We start from the raw sequence: 20,724 nt of genomic DNA on the forward strand, positions 1-20,724 counted from the left end.
CCCACAGGCACCCCACGCCCCAGAAAGAAGGAGGAGAGAGAAGAAAATGGCACAGTTGCCCTGAACCAAGATAACATGAAATGTCAGCAAGTTATGTCCTGTACTTCTCTGCAGAGATGGAGGGTGAAAGAGAACAGACAGATGTAAGAGCTAATCCTGTTATGAAAAAGTTGACAATAACAGGTATTTCTGCAGCCTGGCAGTCTATGGCATCACTGGGAAATGGATGTTGCAAAAGCAGTATGCTTCTTCAGATTAAATAAACACACTTCTTGACGGCTCTCATGTTTCATTACAAGTAAAAATTAACTTAGGGGTATTGGTGACTAGCATTTGTCTGCTGTGAAGCTCAACTTCATTCAATTTATGTCTGTCGTTTTAAAAATTCAGTCTATGAAGAAATGATGGAAGTACCTGAAGTCGTGGTAGATGGTAAGTGATGAGAATGCCAATCTATTCAGGATGGTGAAGTTGAGAAAATTGAATTGTACAACTGTATAAGAATCAACAGCGACATCTAAGTTCAACGCAACGCAGGTATTTCCAAATATTTGTAGTGAAAGGAGCAAATTTGATGGGTTTTTTTTTCAAAAGAAATCCTTAGTGGCTTCAGATCATACCACTAGCCAGAAAAAGCATGTAAGAAGAGTCAGCTAAAGTGGACTGGGAGGTCAAAGAGCTGCAACAGAAAATGGACATACCCACTGAGGTGAGGTTTGCACAGAGCAGGATAACAGCAAAATGCTAACCAAGCTAGGTAGATTTCCCACAGATGGGGGGGGGAACACAGGGCGGGGGGGGAACAAGGCAAAGATTAAAAGACAAAGAGGTCAGAAATAAAACTTATGTCTCTGTGCAGAAATACTTAGTATTTAATTCTGCTCTTTCACAAGGGAAAGTATAAATATATATGCACATATATATACAAGTTTGAGCAATTAATAGTGCGAAAGGAAATAAATCTGTCAGCTCCTGGCAAGGATCACATTATTCTTACAAAATACAAACAAGCCTATCTTACAAGTGTTATAATCGGGGATTTATCAAAGCACCTTCCTGAGAAGTTGAAAATTATATCTGATACATCAAAGGCAACAGAGAAGTCACAGCACAACTAAAGGCTCTGGAAAACTATAAACTCTACCCATAACCAAATGCTGCATTTGCGGCAAGGAATTTGATGAGTGGAGGAGGGAATTGGGGAAGTGATAAGAATAGGATGAAATGAGTGGTCCCAATGATGCTAGCAAGACTATGTATAGAATAAGCACATGCCACTATAAATACAGACTGCACGATCCACCCCCAAGTATCTATACATCAAGGAACCACTAGCAACATCCATGGAATTCTTCTAATTTCACCTTTTATATGGACTACTGGGAACCATTTTGATAGATTTATGTTGAAACGCTGGAGTGAGTTCAAAAAAAAAAAAAAGCCACAGCATAATCAAGACTAGAGGAATTGATGTATGAAGAGGAAAACAGCTAAGCGTGCCAAGCTTGGAAAAGATGCAAGTAATGAGGATTCTTACAGCTTACAAGTATCTAAAGGATGTAACCATCGAGGAGGGACAGTAATTAGTCAGGACAAAATGGGCTTAACTTCAAATAACGCAGAGGAAACACAGTTGCAAAATAGTAATAGTATCAGGAAATGCTTCCTGACAGAAAAGTGCAACAACAGTTATTTTAAGGCATAGAGCATCCTATACAGATGTGCACATTAGATCACCTTACATGGCGTGAGTTGTAATCTACACCTCCATGAAAGTATAGTCATGATCCTACTAGATGGCTGCGGACACAGGGGTCAACCAAAGAGCCTTTTACCATTCTTTTTTTGATGTGAATGATGCTGCCTTCTATTCCGAACCAAACTGCACAAAAGGTTTGTATGGAAATATAACTATACTGAGTACTTATGGCTATTCATTTAAATGAAAATTCTGGAGTGATTACAGCTAATAAACATGCTATTTCTAAACCTCTGAAGTGATATTATGATTCTGATAGACCATATGGTTTCAGTGTATTTATACTGCAATGAGCTCCTTGGAGCCTTTTTGCATGTCAGCTGTGACTGAGGAGGTGTACTGGGGGCACACAGCAGGTTTGGGTGGTGGAGGGGCTGCGGGGGGACCTATGGTGGGACCTATGGTGGGACTTGTGGTGGGCTATCGTGGTTGGTCGTGACACCGCTGTGAGCCCCTCACCCCAGCTTCCCCACCGCCAAATTTAAGGAAGTGTTTCCTCAATTTAAATCTTCTTTACCAACCTCAATACCTGAATCAGTAATTGAAAGTTGTTATTAATAGATAAGGAATTAAATTAAGCAAAATTCCCAGTGTTGAGCCTGTTTTGCAAGCAACAGGAGCAGATGCTTTTCTAGAGGTCGGTCTTTAATTTACTAAGACCCCATTGACTTGCTGACAGCATTGAGCTTGATCAAGACCTCCTCTCTCATCAGGAAAGTCATAGCTGCTCTTAGAATCCCCCACAAGTAAACAAAACTGAATAATATAAAATGTCACCAACTTCTTGCAACATCAATACTATTCTTTAGAGGTATGACAGGAGAATCTCTGAAGAAGAGGCACACTAAGTATTGCTTCTTCATAGGTCACTGAGATATTAATATTTTTTACTTCTTTTCACTCTGTTTCCATAGAGTTATGTCATGAGACAGAAGTACAGTCACATTAACCCTATTGTAATCCTGCCATTCAGTTGAAAATGTGGCCTATTAGTAATTAATCTTGGAACTGAAGGTAATAATAGCACTCTCCACTTCACTGATAGCACTGCTCATCCTGCATTTATAGCTCATACAAGGGCCCTTGACAGGGGAGAGAGAACCAGGGCAATGTGTTAGCTACTGCAAAAATGAGATAGAAGCTACTGACTTTGTAACCTGTAATTCACCAAAAGCTTTTTCTTCATTACTTCTGCAGTTAAACACATACTTTAAAAGACAAAAGGTCCATTTTTTTCTCTCAATGCACACATGTGAGACTCATCAATGTTAATTGGATTTATGAATGCCTATTGAAAAGAGAAGAAACTGTAAAGATTTCACATTTGCAGGGAAACAATCAAAGGAACAATTTCTTGTGCGTCTCACTGATGAAGAGATGAGGAAATAATGGATGAGTCACTTTATGATTCAAAATTCTTAAAATAGAAGAGATGAAAACTCTGATTTTTGTACGGGTCATATTCATGTAAGGGACTCTTTCTAAGAATCCAATTTGAACCTTCAAGTGTAGTCCTGCTTCTAATTACCTACACTCCAAGAATAAATCATCGTCTCTGAATTGTAATTATACAGATTTGTTGCTGTAATTCAATTTGGCAGGTGTAAAATACAAGTATGATTTCCTCTACCCCCCCATAGTCTTCAAAGAGACACTGAACTTGAGCCATTTGATAATTTATTCCATATTGTAGCTTTCACATTTATTATGCATCAAACTTCTGACAGATTTTTTTAGAAAGCAATTATATATGGCTCTGGTTACTCTACTAACTGATTTGAAAATAAATCCAACATTCGTCTCTTGACTACAACATAGTCAGCATTAGTCACTATCTGGCCTGCAACGACCAGAGCACTTCAAGGCAAGCTCAAAAATTCTGCTATTTGTGCTGGGGATGACGGAGAACATGCACAGTCTTCACAAGCACAGATTTGCTTTATGGGAACTTCTTCGAGGTTGGTCTTCTGCTCAGTCCCATTCAATTAATTGGAAACTGGCTGCCTGTATGAAATAGCCCCCTCTTACAGAAAAGAGAGATTCAGCCACTGATAAAGAGCTTTGGCACTGCCTTCCCTCAGAATCATACATAAATCACAAACTATGAGTATGATGACACACCACTATGTTAAACAATATGCCTGAATATACAGAGTATATATTAAAAATATAATACACAAAATATTTTATCTAAGATAATATATAAATATTATATAAAATATAAGCTAAGTATATAAATATTTTAAAAAACCCAAAATTAACCCATAAGCACACCATACCCACTGTATGAAAAGATGCAAAATTTCCTGACCAATTTCCTGTAAATATTCAAACCACAGAAGTATACACTGTCCATCCCACAGTGCAAGAGCTCTGTGGGCTGAAGAAGATAAGTTTTACAGCTTGTTCCTTACTTTTCCCCTTTTTGCCACAATCTGCACCTCCAGTAATGCAGGAGTGCAGCATACAATGCCTTTAGAAAATGCTCAGCTTGAGTTCTTCTTTCCTCTGCATAATGCTGTTCTAATGACAACAAATCAATTCCTCTATCAGTAGTGTTCCTCAGTACCTTTTAAAAGCCTTTCCAAAATGAAGATTATATACTCCAGCAATTTTTAATATGAAAAAGTGTAATCAATAAAATACTGCTGATAACGCATATGATTTGTGGAGAGTGAAAGCTAAATATGAATTAGCTTTGGACAAGTTTGAGTTCATCATCATTCTTAATTACAAGTTGGGTCACTGACTATAAATTGCATGACTCAGCTTGGGAATCCCTAAAAAGAAATCATAAGTAAATCAAAAGAAATCATAAGGTGCATTTGATTTATTTGTTACTCGGGGCTGAAACGAGCACTGTATTTCTGACAGATTAGGAGTTGCCCAGAGAAAGTCATTGGAGACACTGCTCCTGCCAGTCAGCCATCATCTGGGACAAGGTGAGCCAAGAGCACCCAGGGGTCCCTAAAGGTCGCCAGCAGGACATGTTGCTCCCCAAGGATCCTCATGACAGAAGATTAAATTAAAAGCTGCTCTCCTACAGATCAAACATGGAATCATAACGTTAACTGAGGATGGAAGGGACATTTAGTCCTACACCTTGCTTAAAAGCACAGCCAAGTAGATTAAGGCTGCTCATCAAGGTTTGAGCATCCCCAAGGATGGATATCCCACAGCCTCTCCAGCAACCTCTTCCACTGCTTGACCACCCTCATTTTTTTTTTTCCTTGTAGCTGATCAGATTTCCCATAACCCAACTTGTGCCCATTGCCTCCTACCGCACACATCTAAGAGGAGCCTGAGCAAAAATTCTCAAAGTCTGCTCAATTTCTCAATGCAAGCACCTGAACAAACAAGGCAGATACTGCCACCATGAATACGCTGACAGTGCCAGGCAAACAACAGTCCCTGAGCTATAGTTATTCTCCTTCTCCAGTTCCATCTTATCATTAGTCACAGTAATTGTTTGCAACTGTTTGGTAACTTTTCCTTTCTCTGTATGAAATAGATTGCTTATTTTTGTTTCCTTCACACACCTAGCTGCAGTTTCCTCTCAAATACAAGCATACTGGAAAACTGCTTTCCTTCTCAGTTATTTATAAAGCAGGTCTACTCTGGGCACACTCTATCACCACCTGCAGTTGCCAGCACAATGCTACAGCTACCAGGTTTCAGCAGTTTTTGTAATTACACTGCCTTGACACTTGCATACCCACGAGCACTCAAAGGTGTTTCATAAAGAAACTCTCAAGTATTTTTGACATCTTGTTGGTAGCAAGCTCCTATCTCCATTCAACAGGCCATTAGTATCACAACTCCATAAAAATCTTTGGAAGTGGTCCTTTAAAACTGTTTTAATCTCTAATTCTTAATTCTACCTGCTAGTTCACTCACATTTGCTATTTGCCAAACAAACAGGTGTCAGATGATTTAGTGGCTCATTTGCACAGCAGAAGGACAAGCAAATATTATGTTGACTTTTCTCCCTCATAAGAGAAAATTTTCCTTAACACTATCAGAAATAACATTACCATTAGGAAAATCAGTGCAAAAAACCAGCAAACCCCAAATCTATTCAGCAGTATATTCCACTTCTAATTCGAGAGTATTCTAAAGCATCAACTAACTATATTTTAAGACTGTATCATAAATAAGCAGCACAAAGTGTATTTTGCTTTAAAAAAAGTCTATGAAAAAACATGTTTCATGTGTATAAACAGATTTTTACTGCTGATGTAAAAGTACATAATGTTCTTTATGTAATTACATTAAGTTTTCAGCCTCACTTTTAAGCAAACCTAAACTTTATATCACTTTTGACAGTATTTTGTAAAAACACTTCTTAAAACACTACTGTAGACGATAGTCTAGTTGTGCTATGCTGCAAGCACATAAGAAGCCCAACATCTCCAGTATAAAGTTATTTATACCACTTCTTTGTCATTTTTTTTAAATTTAGAAACCAAACCAGGTGATTAAATAGTCAGTACTTAACACCCAGATAAACATCTTCCTATGCTGTTAAAAGCAGGGCAGCAGAATTAGTTTTGCATTAATAAAATAGGTAAGTCCTTTTTGGTATCTCCTATGAGTTTCTGTTTTCCTCAGTATTAGTATTTGGAGGTAATAAAAGCAAGTTATCCAAAATGCTAACACCAAAAAAAAAAAAAAAAAAAATCAAAGCCTTAATGTAAAAGTTAGTTACCTTCACTTCTTCACTGATTAATTCAATTCTGTTGGTCCAGAGAAGTTTATTACTGTGTCCACAAGTTCATTTAAACCCCTCCCTGCCTTTGGAAAAGGCCACAGGAGCTGATGACACGCTTACTCCTTGCCCGCATGTCACGGTCCACTCGGTGGACTCGTGATGATTCGTTTGCTACGATCTCGAAGGTGCAAAATTAAGGTGACCAACACCAAAGGGGATAACAGTAATCAAACAGTGAAACTTTATTGGGTTGCCTGTGAAGAGGCACGCGATAGTTAGAGATGGGTGAAAGAAAGGAGAAAAGTAAAGTTAAGTTTTAGAGAGAAGAGGGAGAGAGGTTATAGCTACCACCGCTGATCTCACGACGTCCTAACGGTCCCGGGTCCAGCTGATGCTGCGTCGTCGATCGTCGTGGTCCTTGGTGGGGAAGCTTCCAATTTTCGTTGTCCAGAAGTAATCTTTTATGCTTAGTAACACACCTTGCTCCACCTCTGCCTCAGGGGTCTCCGCCCTTCTCAGAATTAAATTATCATATCTCCACCCCTCTCGAGCAAGGCCATCGCGCGTGCGCGGGGGGGAGTGTCCGAGGTGTGGTCAGTCTCAGAGGCGGGTAACCTTCAACCAGGAGGTGTGTTTTGGTATTATAATGAAGCAAAGTTCATCTGAGGTTCATGATTTCTTCATCGGTGTTATGGCAACAGTCACGATCCATCTTTTTGACAATGGCTATGCAATTATCACTAACCGCTCTGGCTAGGCCCAGGTACCGAACAATAGCACAACACTCTTTGTACTGCACGGCTCAGACACCAAAGAACAGCACTGCACTGCCTGCACCACACGGTTCAGTACTCAGGAGAACAGCACAGCACTGGCTGTGCCACACAGTTCTGCATTCAGGAGCCTTTGCACCATATTCCATTCCAGGGGTCGGCAGCTGCGCTCCAAACAGGCCGTTGTCGGGTACCTCACTGTCCATGTCCCTGATGACAATGTTGAGACAATGCTGATCTTCTGACCGACTCTTACACCGCAGGGAGCAGAAAGCCAGAGTGCTGTCCTGCTGCTGGTACCCGTGTGCTGCTCAGGGCACTTCCCCATCCTCCCCTTCCACACCTCATCGCCACCCCGCTGCTCCTTCCCAGCACCGCCAGCAACCAACCCAGAAGTTACAGAAAAGTGAACGGGACAGGAGATTAGAAGACTACAGGTTTTTTCCTAGCAGCGTTGCCGAAAAGGCAGAAAGCAAACCTGCGAATTGGGAACAGCCTAAGAGCTACGTGGCGAGCCTGGGACAGGCAAGGTTAGAGAGCAGCAAGGCTTGAAGTGAACAACTTTGGAAACAGTTGGCTGTATCACACGAGAGAATAGCGTGGACAATGAGGCAGGACCAAACATACAATTAAACATCTTTAAGCAAACTTCCCTAAATAATTATATATTTCAATAATGACAAGTTAAAACAAAAACAACAAAATAAAGGCATTTTGCTTTACAGATTTAGGCTCAGGTTGTTTCATGGACTGCTCGACTAGACCGCTGTATGCATCAGAACCCTACACAGACCCAAGAGTGTCCCCAGGTTTCAACTGCAGACATTTTACCAAAATCCATTTTATGAAGTAATAGCTGATAAGCTATTCTGTAATAGGTATTGTGGTCTCCTGTTAAAAACACTTTTAGCAGAAATTAAATACTTAGAAACTGGAGCTATTTAAACAGATACCCTAAAAGAACTATTAGATTTTGCCACTCAAATCAAGTTGTAAGTGTATTTATTGAAAAAAAATCCATATACTTTACGAACACCTACACACAGAAAATACTTTTTTTTTTTTTTTTAAATTACAGTCTCACAGGTCTCAGACACATTGATTTGTATTTGTATTTGCTGTGAAAGTATGTTATCAGTAAACCAGAAAGGAAGCAGTTTTCCTAGTCCAGAAACTTATTTCTATAACGTGAAGAGGCAAATTCTACCAGACATTTTGCACTACAAAGTTTTAAAAGAGAACCACCTGACCAAGATTTGGCCAATATAAGTAATAAAGCTATATGCTAGCTGTGAGAAATCTAGCTACATGAACATTTGAGTTGAGCTGGGTCCCAGAGGAGGTACCCTGATCACTTGCTATTTGGGGAAAGCAGTCTATCTAAATATATCATTTTCACAAAAAAAAAAAAAAATTCATTTTAAAGAAATGCAAATCAGCACCGTCAGACAAAAAGCCTGACAAGTCCTAAATCATTTGTTCAAAGCAAGAATATCGATGAGATACTAAAGAAGAAAAACAACGCTCTCAGCTCCTCAAACCAAGTCTAAACCTCTTCCAAGGCGTTTCAAGAATTTTAAGTCAAAATCCTGTTCTTTATTGCATGCAATGCGGAGAGCAATGCCAGGCGGGAGATCTGGAGATTACTCTCCAGGTTTTATTTGAGGATTTGCTCTTAGACCTGTGGGGGAAGAATCTGCATTTCCTTTCCTACCACACTATAACTACCACCATTTAAAATTCTATATTGAAAATATTTGGAAATTCACTATCTGAACTAATTAAAAAAAAATAGGGTTTCAAAGAAATTCGTGTTCGCACACAACTCAGATGGTTCAGAACAAACATCTTCTGCCAAGGGAAAAACTAAACCCTCTGCCCAATCTGTACCCCTGCCATGGCTAGTCCTCAGAGGAAGGGAATCATAAACATATTTTAACAAAATATATTAATTACACTAGGAGTTTAAAATTCCAGTTTCCTGATGCCTTCAGGCAGTTTCTTATCTCTGTTGAAAAAACAAGGTTAAACATGACAAATATCGTGCCTCCTTGTGCGTAAATGTTGTTTTGTTTACTTTGGGGGTTTTCAAACAATATTAAGTCACAGCTCATCATATAACAGTCTCTCAAGAATGCTGGAGGAAAACGTTTGTTTTCGCTCTGAAAATATGTAGAAAAATAAAAGGGTCTGACTACTATTTGTTTATAAGGGATTGGCCAGATGAGCTACATTAGGAAGGCTTATTCCTTCTCCCATGTTTACATTTGAATCCAAGTGAGCAAACAAAAAAAACCAACGCACTTTCTACCACCACCACCAGGCAATGTTAAAGAATCTATGCTACAAATACAGCCACCATCATTAATAACTGCATTAAGATATTAAATAATAGAAAATGCTCTGGATTGATTTTGTGGTATTATCTTAGTCCATCGGTACATCTCAAGATGCATCTATTCAATAGCTTTGATTTTTGCAGAGATTAATTGTTCCTCTTGGAATGCCTAAGTACCATTCAAGAAAGGGGATATTGTAATTGTCACCAGTTAGGGGCATCCAAGATCTTACAGTTACTTATTCAAGTTCTACTGAAAACCCAATGTGCTAAACTAAAAGGCTACTACTCAGAGTCCTCTAGATGTGCTCCTCACAGTTAACTATTTTCTTCATCAGGGTGAATCCCTGATGATAGGAAGGTCAGAAACCCCACATGTTCCCACAGCCTACAGGAAAGGTGAGACTTTCAGAATTGCAGCCTGCACCTTGAGAAGGTTCAATAAGTTTAATGAATCCAAAAATATGTGTTGTTTTGAAAATACAGAAGCCAACTTGCTGTTTTCTAGTTAGCAATATGTTAAAACAACATGTTAGCAACGCTGCTTCCCAGTTTGGGCAACGTGTTAAAATTAATGTTATGTATCTCTGAGCTATGAGATTGCTACGGATATTTACATCAGAAAATATTCAAGGCAAAGGCTCTCCTCAGACTTACTCTTTAAGGCCTTGATCTGAAAAAACTAAACAAGTGTACTAATTTAACCATGGTAATAGTCTAATTACATTCAACAGAATACCGATGTGTTTGAAGTTTACCATGCATTTAATAAGCTTTTACAGTACAAAAGTCTGCCTCAGTAGTAGCTCTGAATCAGAAGCTGTCCCAGTTTAAATCTGCTGCACACTGGACTCCAGCTCCTATTATTTTCTGGACCAGACAATGCACTCATACATAGTCTGATGGACATGAGAGTGCAGCATCTCACTGCATGAGACTTGCAACCTCTCAGAGTTGCTCTGGAAATGCACCCGAAATTGTGATAGCCTCCTGTTTGCTCACCAAAACGACCCCGTGATGATGTTTTGAATCAGTACTATTACCAATAGCCTTATTAAAAAGTCACTTGCATTCATACAAATGAACTCTAGAAGTAGAATACAGATATGATTGTACTGTTACTTCCATTTTACCAAATTATTTTGTTGTCTTCTGAGTAGTTGCTTTTCAATCATGATTTAAGTGTCACTGATTAACTATTCAAATTAAATTAGGTAGAATTTGTTTTGTCATTTTAATGAGTTAGGGCTTTTCATCTCTCATAGAAAAGATACGAACATTTTCAAGTTCCAAACTCAGGTCATGAGCATGCTGAGATGCCAAAGATATCAGCAGATCCACAGGGGACAAACCACCAATGAAAGCAACAGGTGATTTTTCTCCCTTAACCAATATAACTCTAGCCTAACAACTCTACCCTACAAACTCTGCAAGGCTAAAGATGAAAACCAATACATGGAAATAGTTTTATTAAACTCTGCATGTATAAGACATAATTTTAAAATTACCCTCAGCTACTGGCAATATACAATATGGACCTGTTTTTACCGGTATTTAAAATAAACTTATGTTAAGTATTGTTTATTTTACATATGAATTAGCCTGAAATCAGCAGACATTTCCACCTGATCATGCAGAAGTACAACAGCTTCAGCTGTTTTACACTGTTTTACAGGTAGTTTACTGCTTTCTTACTGTAGCAGAGTATAGACATTTGTAATACAAATTCTCATAAAATAGATTTATGTCCACCACAACATTTACTTTAGTTGATCTAGAAACACAAAAATGTTCTACAAACTGTAAAAGAACTAAAGACAACAAACAGCCTGAACAACAGACGACGTTTTCAGAAGACACTAGCGTAGCAGTATATAAACTCCATGGAGTTTTTATAAAAGCAGAACTAACCACTAGGACTTCTAAAATAAGTTTTTATATAGAAGTATTTATATACACACACAGAGGTATATAAATAAAAATTCAAAGCAGTTTTGTACAATGAACCTGAGGCAAGATAGCTGTACAAACAACTGGATTAATAAAAGATGATCTAAATAAACATCCAACAGCTTTTTAGACAGCCCTGTACCTGTATTGCATTTTACAGCTCAACATGCACTCCCTGCATCCATGTCCAAGCTGACTGGGAGGCATGAAGCTGTACGACATGACAGCCACCTGAAGTTCATGTGATCTTCCTCTCCACAAGGCTTACCACAAGGTCAGAGTTTGACTCCAGTTTGAGGTAACTTGTGCCTGCCTCCCTTGGAGCTGGGGACCACTATTTCAATACTACTCCTGAAGTCCCCTGTGTATATATTTATAAACAAAGTATAAATCCACATATATATGTGCATGTATCAAGGTTATTGTTATACACAGTAATAGATTTCTGTGTTCAGTACATTTGAAACTACAGTCCTTTATCCAACCACTTACGAGGAAATTTTTGATCTTACCTACTTTCTATCAGTATCAACAAGACACTTCAACTTAGAATTACAGTAGAATTTTCTACCATATAAAGGTCTAAACTTTTCACTGACAGCCTTGGGCAAGAAATAGGACCTTACTCATTCTGATCACCAACAGAAAAAATATATTTGTCCAATTAAAAGAAGTAAACGAGCCCTACACGGCCAGTTCTCCATCACTGAAAATCTCAACGAAACAGAAACAGAGCCGTTTATACAAGTGGCATATCTCAGGGCGAAATAGCTGATATTCAGTCCCCACCCATGTGGCAGCTACTCAGAAGACCAAGACTGGTCTCAGAAGACCACTTCTCTTGCTGACCCACCAGAAATCGTACACGTAACTAGGATAATGCCTTAAAATGGTTCGGTTTATATTCTGAAAGACATTTTAAGGATTTGGCAAATCACCTGTGGTTGTGACTCCAAGCAACTGATTTCTCCCTCCAGAGAGCTATTTTTTCATACAAGTTTCAATACTTTTTAAGATTACAAACTGCAAGACAGCAGCCACAGCAAGGAAGATGAATTACAAAGAAAGACTAGTGTAATTTGACATCAATAACATAAGGCATAAAAAAAGAACACAGTAAGTGCGTTGAAACTTCAGGAGATCCATGGGCAAAAGAAAGAGTTTGTAGAAACAAATTTCTACAAACTGCTACTGCTAAAAAGAACAGCCATGGGAAAAGCTTCAAAGTCACCAGGTATGAACCAACCCTGACAAGAAATGGACAATATTCATTGATTAAAACACCAAGGCATAAGGAATATTACATAAAAATGCAGAAAGAGCATCAGAAATTTTCAACATCATTGCATATTACTGACCCACATGGAACACTTTGAGTTTCTTGTTCGAAAACCATCTGCCACACAAACACCAGACAGCAGTTGGTTCACTTGCAACAGCACTCCACCAACAAAAAATCCCTTCCAAAGAGCTGCCACAGAGCACTCCAGTAGTAGATTAGGTATCGTTATGAGACCGTATCTATTTGAAGGATATTTCAGACAGTAGAAACTGCAATGGGAGAGGATAAAGCCTTATCCAACAGCCCAAATACCATCAATTTCTTTTAACCAAACTGCTGCATTTTCTGAAAGAATTTTAGGAGTTTGGATGCTGTTCTTCCACATGTGCTGAGTCTGTTTCCCATCAATACATAATTTCGATTTATTTTCTTGATAAGGAACAGCAGATTATCATTGGGTAACGGTCCCTACCCACACCAAACAGTCACCCCGTGTACTGTGCAAAGCTGTGCCATCGGACACCCAGAATTGGACGTAGATACATGTTCCTTCAGTTTCCCCCACCATCTCACTGAAGGTTCATTAACAAGGAATTGTTTCTTACTTAATTAAAGTGGGGTTTTATGGTAGCCTCTTTTCTCAGTTTGCCCAAATCCACCCTTTGCTTTGTTTCCTCTTCTGCCTTTCACTTATCTGCAAGGTCAGGTTTTCCCCATACATCTTACTTTGCGGAACAGAACCATGGCCTTCCCTTCCCTCTCCTACCTCATATCTTCATCCCTCACCCATTTCCCTCCACCTCCCAAATAACCCCATCTCAAAGCCCTGCACTCAGTAGGCATTACAGGTAGATATGACTTAGAAAAAGGCCTAGATATGACTTAGAAAAAGGCCATGACTGGGACCCAGGCAATATTATTTCATCTTTTTCATCAAAAAATAACTCTGATGTTCTCCACTGAGGAATACATTTTTGGAAGGACAAAGCTTTGTGCTTCCTGTCCCCTACTAGGCGAGCAAGGGTTTGTAGCTCCTTCTTCCTGTTGCCTTCTGGGAGCTTTGAACCAAAACTTCATAAAGCTTTAAATGACTAATTCTATGTGAAAAAGGACATGGGCAGAGGATGAACACGCAAGGATCACCTGCAGGGACAGTCAGGGAAAAGTATTTCTCAACGGCCTGTCTTGGAAGAGTAGGGCAAAAAAGATGAGTTGCAGGTGAATACCAGGTCACTCCAGGGTAGCACAGTAGCCAAAAGCTCTAAGGACCTTCCTCCCCTGAAACCTAACCAGCTCAGGGTACGAAGATACACTACATGAAATCATCTTGAAACCACAACTTCATCATTTGACTAGGACCAGCACTTTCCTACTTGTTGTGAAATTCTACTGTAGTTTATGTGCTCATCTTTCTTTCTAGATAGAGTGTAATGGCAGAACTCTGCAAGAGAAGCAAAGCTTAATAAATGTCCTAACTTTTGCACAGAAGCATTTCTACACTGTACAAGCAGAGGCTGTTTTCACGTTCTCCTCAGTTTACAAGGAAGCCGGGATTTTAGAAAGCTTGGAGCATAGATGGAGACAGGCTGAATGCTTTACAGCAAAATAGAAAGGTATGTCTGAAACAGAGCAGCTCCAAAATATTTCTGGTTTTTAGAGTCACAAATTGTAGTTTGTTTTAGTCATCTCCTAGTCTTATTCTAGGATGGAAGACATCAAGAGCCTATTAAAAGGATACATTCTTATCAGAACTTCCAAAGACATATTCTACTTTGTATTAATCAAGCTTTTCATCCTTTTAAGTTTGAAAGACTATTTACAGCGAAAGCGACTGATCCTCTGAAATGACATAACATTTGATTTTCCCATAGAAGCTGGTTGAAATGTACTTCAGCGCCTCAGAACTATTAGTCTGAACTATCCAATCACCCTGTATCACAACCCAATGGTATCTTCAGCTCTTTCAAATTAAAAATCAAACATAAATAAAAGTCTTGATGTCTACATACACAGCATTTATTTCATAGTAAAGGACTTCATTTTGCTGTCCACAGAGCCAACATCAAGAACTCTCCCTTTTTAACCCAGCAAAAAGTTTGAGTTACATGCTTGCTGCCCACAACAAAAGCTTTGAAAGGTAAGGTTTCTCATGGCAAATCCACAACCAATACTATCCTTCCTCCCCTCACATCCATCTCACTGAAGAGCAAGGTTGAGTTAAATTTCTTTCCAGAGTAAGAGTGTTTCAAAGCCTACGCAATATCTTTATTTGAATTTTAAGTCAACACCAGTCTTCCCCAACATAAGTTTGGTCACTAATGTTTTTACCAGTAAATAAATCAATCAGGAACACTGAGAATACATGGCTGCTTTTTTGCCAAAGGGGGGGGAAAAAATTAAAAGGCAAGAACAAAATGCTATTGAAGCAGAGTCAGTTATGAATTGCAAGATAATACACAGTCCAAACGTTACATCAGAGCATTCTCAGTCCTGCCAAATGCATCTTTACTGAAATTGTTCAGTAGAAAGAAGGCAATGTATCGTGCAATTATTTAAAGTGTACCAAATATTTCTACAGTAGGTCTTGGTTTCACAACTGTAAGAGTGAAATACTATATGCATATTGCCATCTCATGGATACTACAACTACTTGTTTAAAATTCCAAGAGTGTAATCCCGAACAGAAAAATACGCAGAATCCACAGCAAATAAAATTATGGTAAGATTTACAATGTGAAAGCAGGAACTTTACATTTGAAACAGTCCAAAAATCTGCCTCAGATTCTCTCGTAGTAGTTACTATTTTTATGACTTGGCTCAGACTTGCTTTAATCTCTTTATTTAGGGAGAAATTGCAAGCTTGCCAACTGTAGTAAATGTTAAGTACTTTAGTAAATTCCCCATCAATATAGGTCGTGCATTCGAGGGAACAAGAACGTGGTAAGTTCTGCTCCATCTCCTCCAAAGGGGATTTCGGAGTAAGACAGCGATGGGAGAGAGCGATAAACAACACAGCTAAGCCCCTCTTTCAGCTCCATCCTACTCTCCAGACATCTGTCCACACTTTGCTGTGCCGTGACTGAGATGCTACGTGATGCAGCTCACCCAGCCTGCTGTTATCCTACATCCCTCTTAGCTGAACGGGCAGGAGAGCACATGTATTGCCGATACTACCGCGTCATAACTCTTCCATTAAAGTTCAGTAATAGTAGCGAAGCGAGTCCAAACGAGTCAGCAAAAACCATAGGAAATCCAATAGGTGTACAGATATCAAAGTATGGCACGCGCATACAGAAACAGTTTTAATAGCCTGCACAGACTTTCCGGAGTATCTAGACAAATTGCCTAAACCCATCAATTTCTTTCAAACCCAGAGTTCTGCTTTTAAAAAAACTTGGCAACCAGCAAACCCCAACGTATACTGTTTCTGAAGCTATTCTCGAACGAATGAACCTCTGCACCCAAGCAGCTCAGACCTCAAGCAAACAAGTTTCGGGTCCCTCCTTCACTTCACCCAGCAGGACCCCCCGCTGACCCAGCACCCGGTGACCCAGCCGCAGCCCTCCCCGCCGAGGGCTGCCCGCCCGCCGCCGCCTCTCCCGGGCCGCGGACGGGGGAGCCCCAGCCCTGCAGCTCCCCGCCGGGAAGGGTCTCCGGGCTCTCCCTCCTCCGCAGCCTCCCCCTCCGCAGCCAGCCCGGCAAGGACGGGCCAGCGCCCACCCTCCGGCCGCGCAGGCTGCCCCGGAGAAGAGGGGGAGCCGGGCACAGCCCCCCCGGCCAGGCGGGGAGCCCGGCGGGCGGGAGCCGCGGGCGCCGCATCCCCGCGGCGGTCAGGGCAGCGCCGACCGCGCAAGAAACCGGCCGGCACCCCCCGGCGACGGACACGCGGCGGTTCGCAGTTCAGCCGGAGCGGCTGCGAGGGGAGGAGGAGGAGGCAAGAGAAGAAGCCATTACCAGAGTTTTGTTCCCGTTCTTGCTGAGGGGGCCTCGGAAAACTCCCTTGATGTTGCGAAAGTGCCCGTTGCTGAGGTGCGCGGAGCTGATGACAATGTAGTAGCACTCCATGGGGCCGGGGACGGGGCCGGGGCCGCCTCCCCGCCAGCGGCGGGGCGCTCAGGCCGGCCTCGGCTCGGCGGGGAGGGCCGGGGCCGGCGGGGCCCCGCGGCATGTGCGGCACCGGCGGCCGGCGGAGGGGCGGGGAGCGGGGTTGGGGGGCGGGGGGGAGCCCCTCAGGCTCGGCGCGGCGCTGGCTGCCGGGGGAGGAGCGGCGGCACGGCCGCGGCGGAGCCGTCTGAGCTGCCGCCTCTGGTGGGCATAGTGTTATTATAGCGAGCAGCCTTGCCGGTCGGCTGCACTGAGCCAATGGCAGGGAGCCACTGGGCTGATACCGAGAGCTGTCAGAGGAGGACATCTGTCACACGCCGCCTTCACCGCCACCCACAGCCCCACGCCCCGCTGCCCCCGCCGCGGACGGGCCGACACCCCCGCCGGGGCGGTGCCGGGACGGGCGGGGCGGCGGCAGGTAAAGGGGAGGGGGGGGCGGGCAGGCCCGTTACCCCACCCGCAGCGAGCGCGCCGGGGCCCCGCGCGTGGGCTGTGCCCGCGGAGGGGCTCCCTTTTCCTTGGGGGGGTGCACGAGTGTGGCTGCGCCAGAATTTGGGGGGGGGACGGACCAAGGAGAGATGGCCAGGGGCGCGCCGCCCCCAGCCCAGAGCTCCTGCCCCTCCTCCCTCCCCTCCTCCGCGCCTTGCCACCGCTCCCTTTTTTATTATCTATATGTATTTAATGGCTGCCCCCCAGCCGGCCGGGCTCGTTAGCGGGCACTCAGCGGGACCGATCGCCGCCGCCCGCCGCTCTCGGCTCTCCTGGCCCGCGCCGGCGTAATTGGGGGAAATCGGTCATTTCTCATCCCCGGGTCGGGCAGGCTCCGTCCCGCCCCTCCCCGAGCTGCAGCCGGTGGTGCAGCCGCCGCCGCCCATCGCCGCCGCATCCCGCCCGGCACTCCGGAGAACCGGGAGCGTGCTGGCAAAACTTCTGGGTCACGGCGTGTTGGCGGGGGCGGCGGGATGGGCCGCGGCCCCTCCAGCGTGTCCGCCGCGCCGCCCTCCCTCCGTCCGTCCGTCCGTCCGTCCCTCCCTCCGCCGCCGTTACTCACGGCTCTCCCGGCGCGGCCCCGGGGGCGGCGGAGGCAGCTCTGCCCGCCCGGCCTGGCTGGGCCTCGGCGGCTGCCGGGCGGGCGGGAGGGCGCAGGGGTGGGTGCGGGCGCCGGCGCTGCCTCTGCCATCGTCGCCCTCAGCCTCCACGCACCTCGATAACGCACCCGCGCCGTTTGATAGAGCCCCCGGCAAACTGGGGATCGAAAACCATGAGGTACCTCAGCATGAGGTGTCTGTAATACACACCATACTCCCTCACCATCGTCAGCGTTTCTTTTTGCAGCTCGCAAATGAGAATGTGCTGCTAGAACCAGAATTTGTCTCAGTATAAGACATGTGTTTAACAAAGATGCTCAAGTCCTTCCCCCCCCCGCAAAAAAAAAAAAAAAATCTACGGTTTGCAGCTTTATCACGTAACACTTTAAACACTACTAGCTGGCTCATCTTCCAGCCTACTTTACCTTTATTCTGGATGGCAAAAATCAAGATTTATGGGGTGTCATTCCAGTGCCAGAAGAGGGAACACCTTAGGAAATAAGCCCAGAACCATCATGTAACATCTGAAAATGTCTCCTAGTCAGCATTTACTGCTGGCAACATAATGCCACCGTCCTATCACCTTGTCCTTCAAAATAAAGGAACTGCTTCCAGGAAATCAGGGGACACACACTTTTCTAGCAGAAATTCCTGTCTTTGTGGTTTGTATCTTTCATAAAAGAAGCACCAGTTTATGAATGGTACCTTCCTCTGATAAGCATTTTCTAGCGTTACTTCCCTTCGTACACAGTGAAATTTTGACAGCTGTCAGTCATCCTTCATCATTTTCAGTACCTAGGAAGGAATCACAGAAATGGCAAAAGTGGAAAGTTTTGACAGCTGAGAGACAGGTGAGAGATCAGAATTTGCAGCTTGTTACAGCCAAAACAGAGGGGGAAAATGTACACGCAGATAATAACACCATTTTTCTGCTTATGAGGATATACGTGTACATCCAGAAGTAACCAGCAAATTTATTACAGTGTAAAAATGAAGTCGATATTATAAATACCTGATAGATTTAACAACACAGGACATTTAAGGCCTGATTCCCTTTTCAGACATGATCACGGGAGTGGTTCTCTTTCAAAAATGTCAGAAGTTTAGGTAGGATGTTTAGGTAATGAAAAGCCATAAAATTACGCAACTCATTTCTGGGAATAAATCTGTTCCAACTTGGACTAGAACAACAATTTTTCCCACCATCTAAAGTTACTGATATATGTCAGGACCCTTCTGCCTGGGAGTGAAACTCTTCACAGACAGTCTACTCCATGCACCCACCATTTCAGAGAATTGAAACATTTTTCTCTGAAATCCTTGCACTGACTGTTCTAGTGCATGTCACTGACACGTTTAATTACACCTGCTACAACCATATGTGGGCCCTTTCAGGGTTGTACAGCTGCTTTCTGGCCTTTCAGAGGCATGCAGGCACTGCTCCCACGCTCTTGTTAGAGCCCAGGACTTGGGAAATGCCTTATTGTAGCTACAGAGAAATAATCTACTCCCGTAGCCCAAGTCTGAAAGGATCAACAGGCCTTGTAACAAACGAGAGTGCCCGAAACAGCTTTTAAAGCTGCTATAGCTTCTGCTAATGAAGACTGTTGTCCTCCTTCATTAAAGGAAGAAAAAAACCCTACAACTACACAACTAAACACCACTTGATTCCTCCAGAGAACTCTATAAAGAAATGTCAAGTTGTACTATAGCACCTAATAAGCAAAATATACATTTTGTACTCCTACTTACTGGCCTCATTTTTTTTTTTTTTTGGCTGCTTCTCTGCTATCTCCAGTTTTCCCTGTGTGTCTTCCTTAAATCCCTCACTGTACTTTTCTTGCCTTATTCTGTTCCTCTATTGTGATCACACTGGCTGCTTCCTTTCCAAATACTGTTTTTTTAAAAAATCTTAATAAATTGCTAATTTCATCAGTCCCTAATCCCGTGGCTCCTAACATACCTTCAGTCTTACCTATTTCTGTCTCTGCCCTGCTCTGCTTGGTAAGTATCTGGGTTTTGAGCTGTATATACTGCTATTTATTCACACCTTGGCCATATAATAATAACAAGTGCTGCTGATTTACTCGTTCTCTTATTCTCCCTGATACTTCCCATTTGGAAAAATCTTCAAGGAGTTGTTCCTGTATAAGACTGCAAATACAGACTCAAGAAACAGGCTATAGATTTGAGAGACTTTCTGGAAAACTTGTGAACTAGAAGCCAGTGAACCAATTACACTAATTCACATACATTGTACTGGTTTCCTGCCTGTGACAGTACTCAGTATTCTGCATTTTAATGTTTAATAATATGCATCATTCAAGAAATAGTCCTGGCATAACCCAGAAAAAATATTCAACAGAATAAACAATCCCCTTTTGGTTAACAGTCTTTAAAGCACGGCACAGAGTAAGTGTTACCAAGTGAATATATCCTGAGAAATCATTCACTCACTCCTGAAACATATCCATCAAGGATAGAAAGAAATATCTCTGCTGTAAGTCACAAGAAACTCAATTCAGCTCCCATAGCAATTCTTATTGAATTCAATAAAATTCAGTTTATCCTAAGAATATCTCCCTGTAAGTAATCTGCTGTCTGAGACACACCTTTTTACCGTCTCCTGCACTTTCAGTCTCCTTTTATTGCGCTTTTTTTCCCCTTTTCACTTAGCCTTGGACGTTTTTCCCTGCTTCAGGTGTCTGTCATCCCTGCA

The 20,724-nt window shown here is 42.4% G+C and overlaps 1 protein-coding gene across 2 annotated transcripts in view; it reads right to left on the reverse strand.

The window, feature by feature from the left end:
* Positions 1-16,929, reverse strand: part of ZNF804A (zinc finger protein 804A) — a 153,120-nt gene extending 136,191 nt beyond the window's left edge. Inside the window, exon 1 of one of the 2 annotated variants that reach the window (XM_074829662.1) lies at positions 16,768-16,929. In XM_074829662.1, the coding sequence (XP_074685763.1) occupies positions 16,768-16,878 (111 nt within the window). In that variant the 5' untranslated portion in view covers positions 16,879-16,929. The remainder of the gene's footprint in view (positions 1-16,767) is intronic. The other variant, XM_074829663.1, reaches the window with a different exon arrangement.
* Positions 16,930-20,724: the final 3,795 nt, after the last annotated feature.

The sequence above is a fragment of the Strix aluco genome, chromosome 6 (genome assembly GCF_031877795.1).
Source record: "Strix aluco isolate bStrAlu1 chromosome 6, bStrAlu1.hap1, whole genome shotgun sequence".
Lineage (NCBI taxonomy): Eukaryota > Metazoa > Chordata > Aves > Strigiformes > Strigidae > Strix > Strix aluco.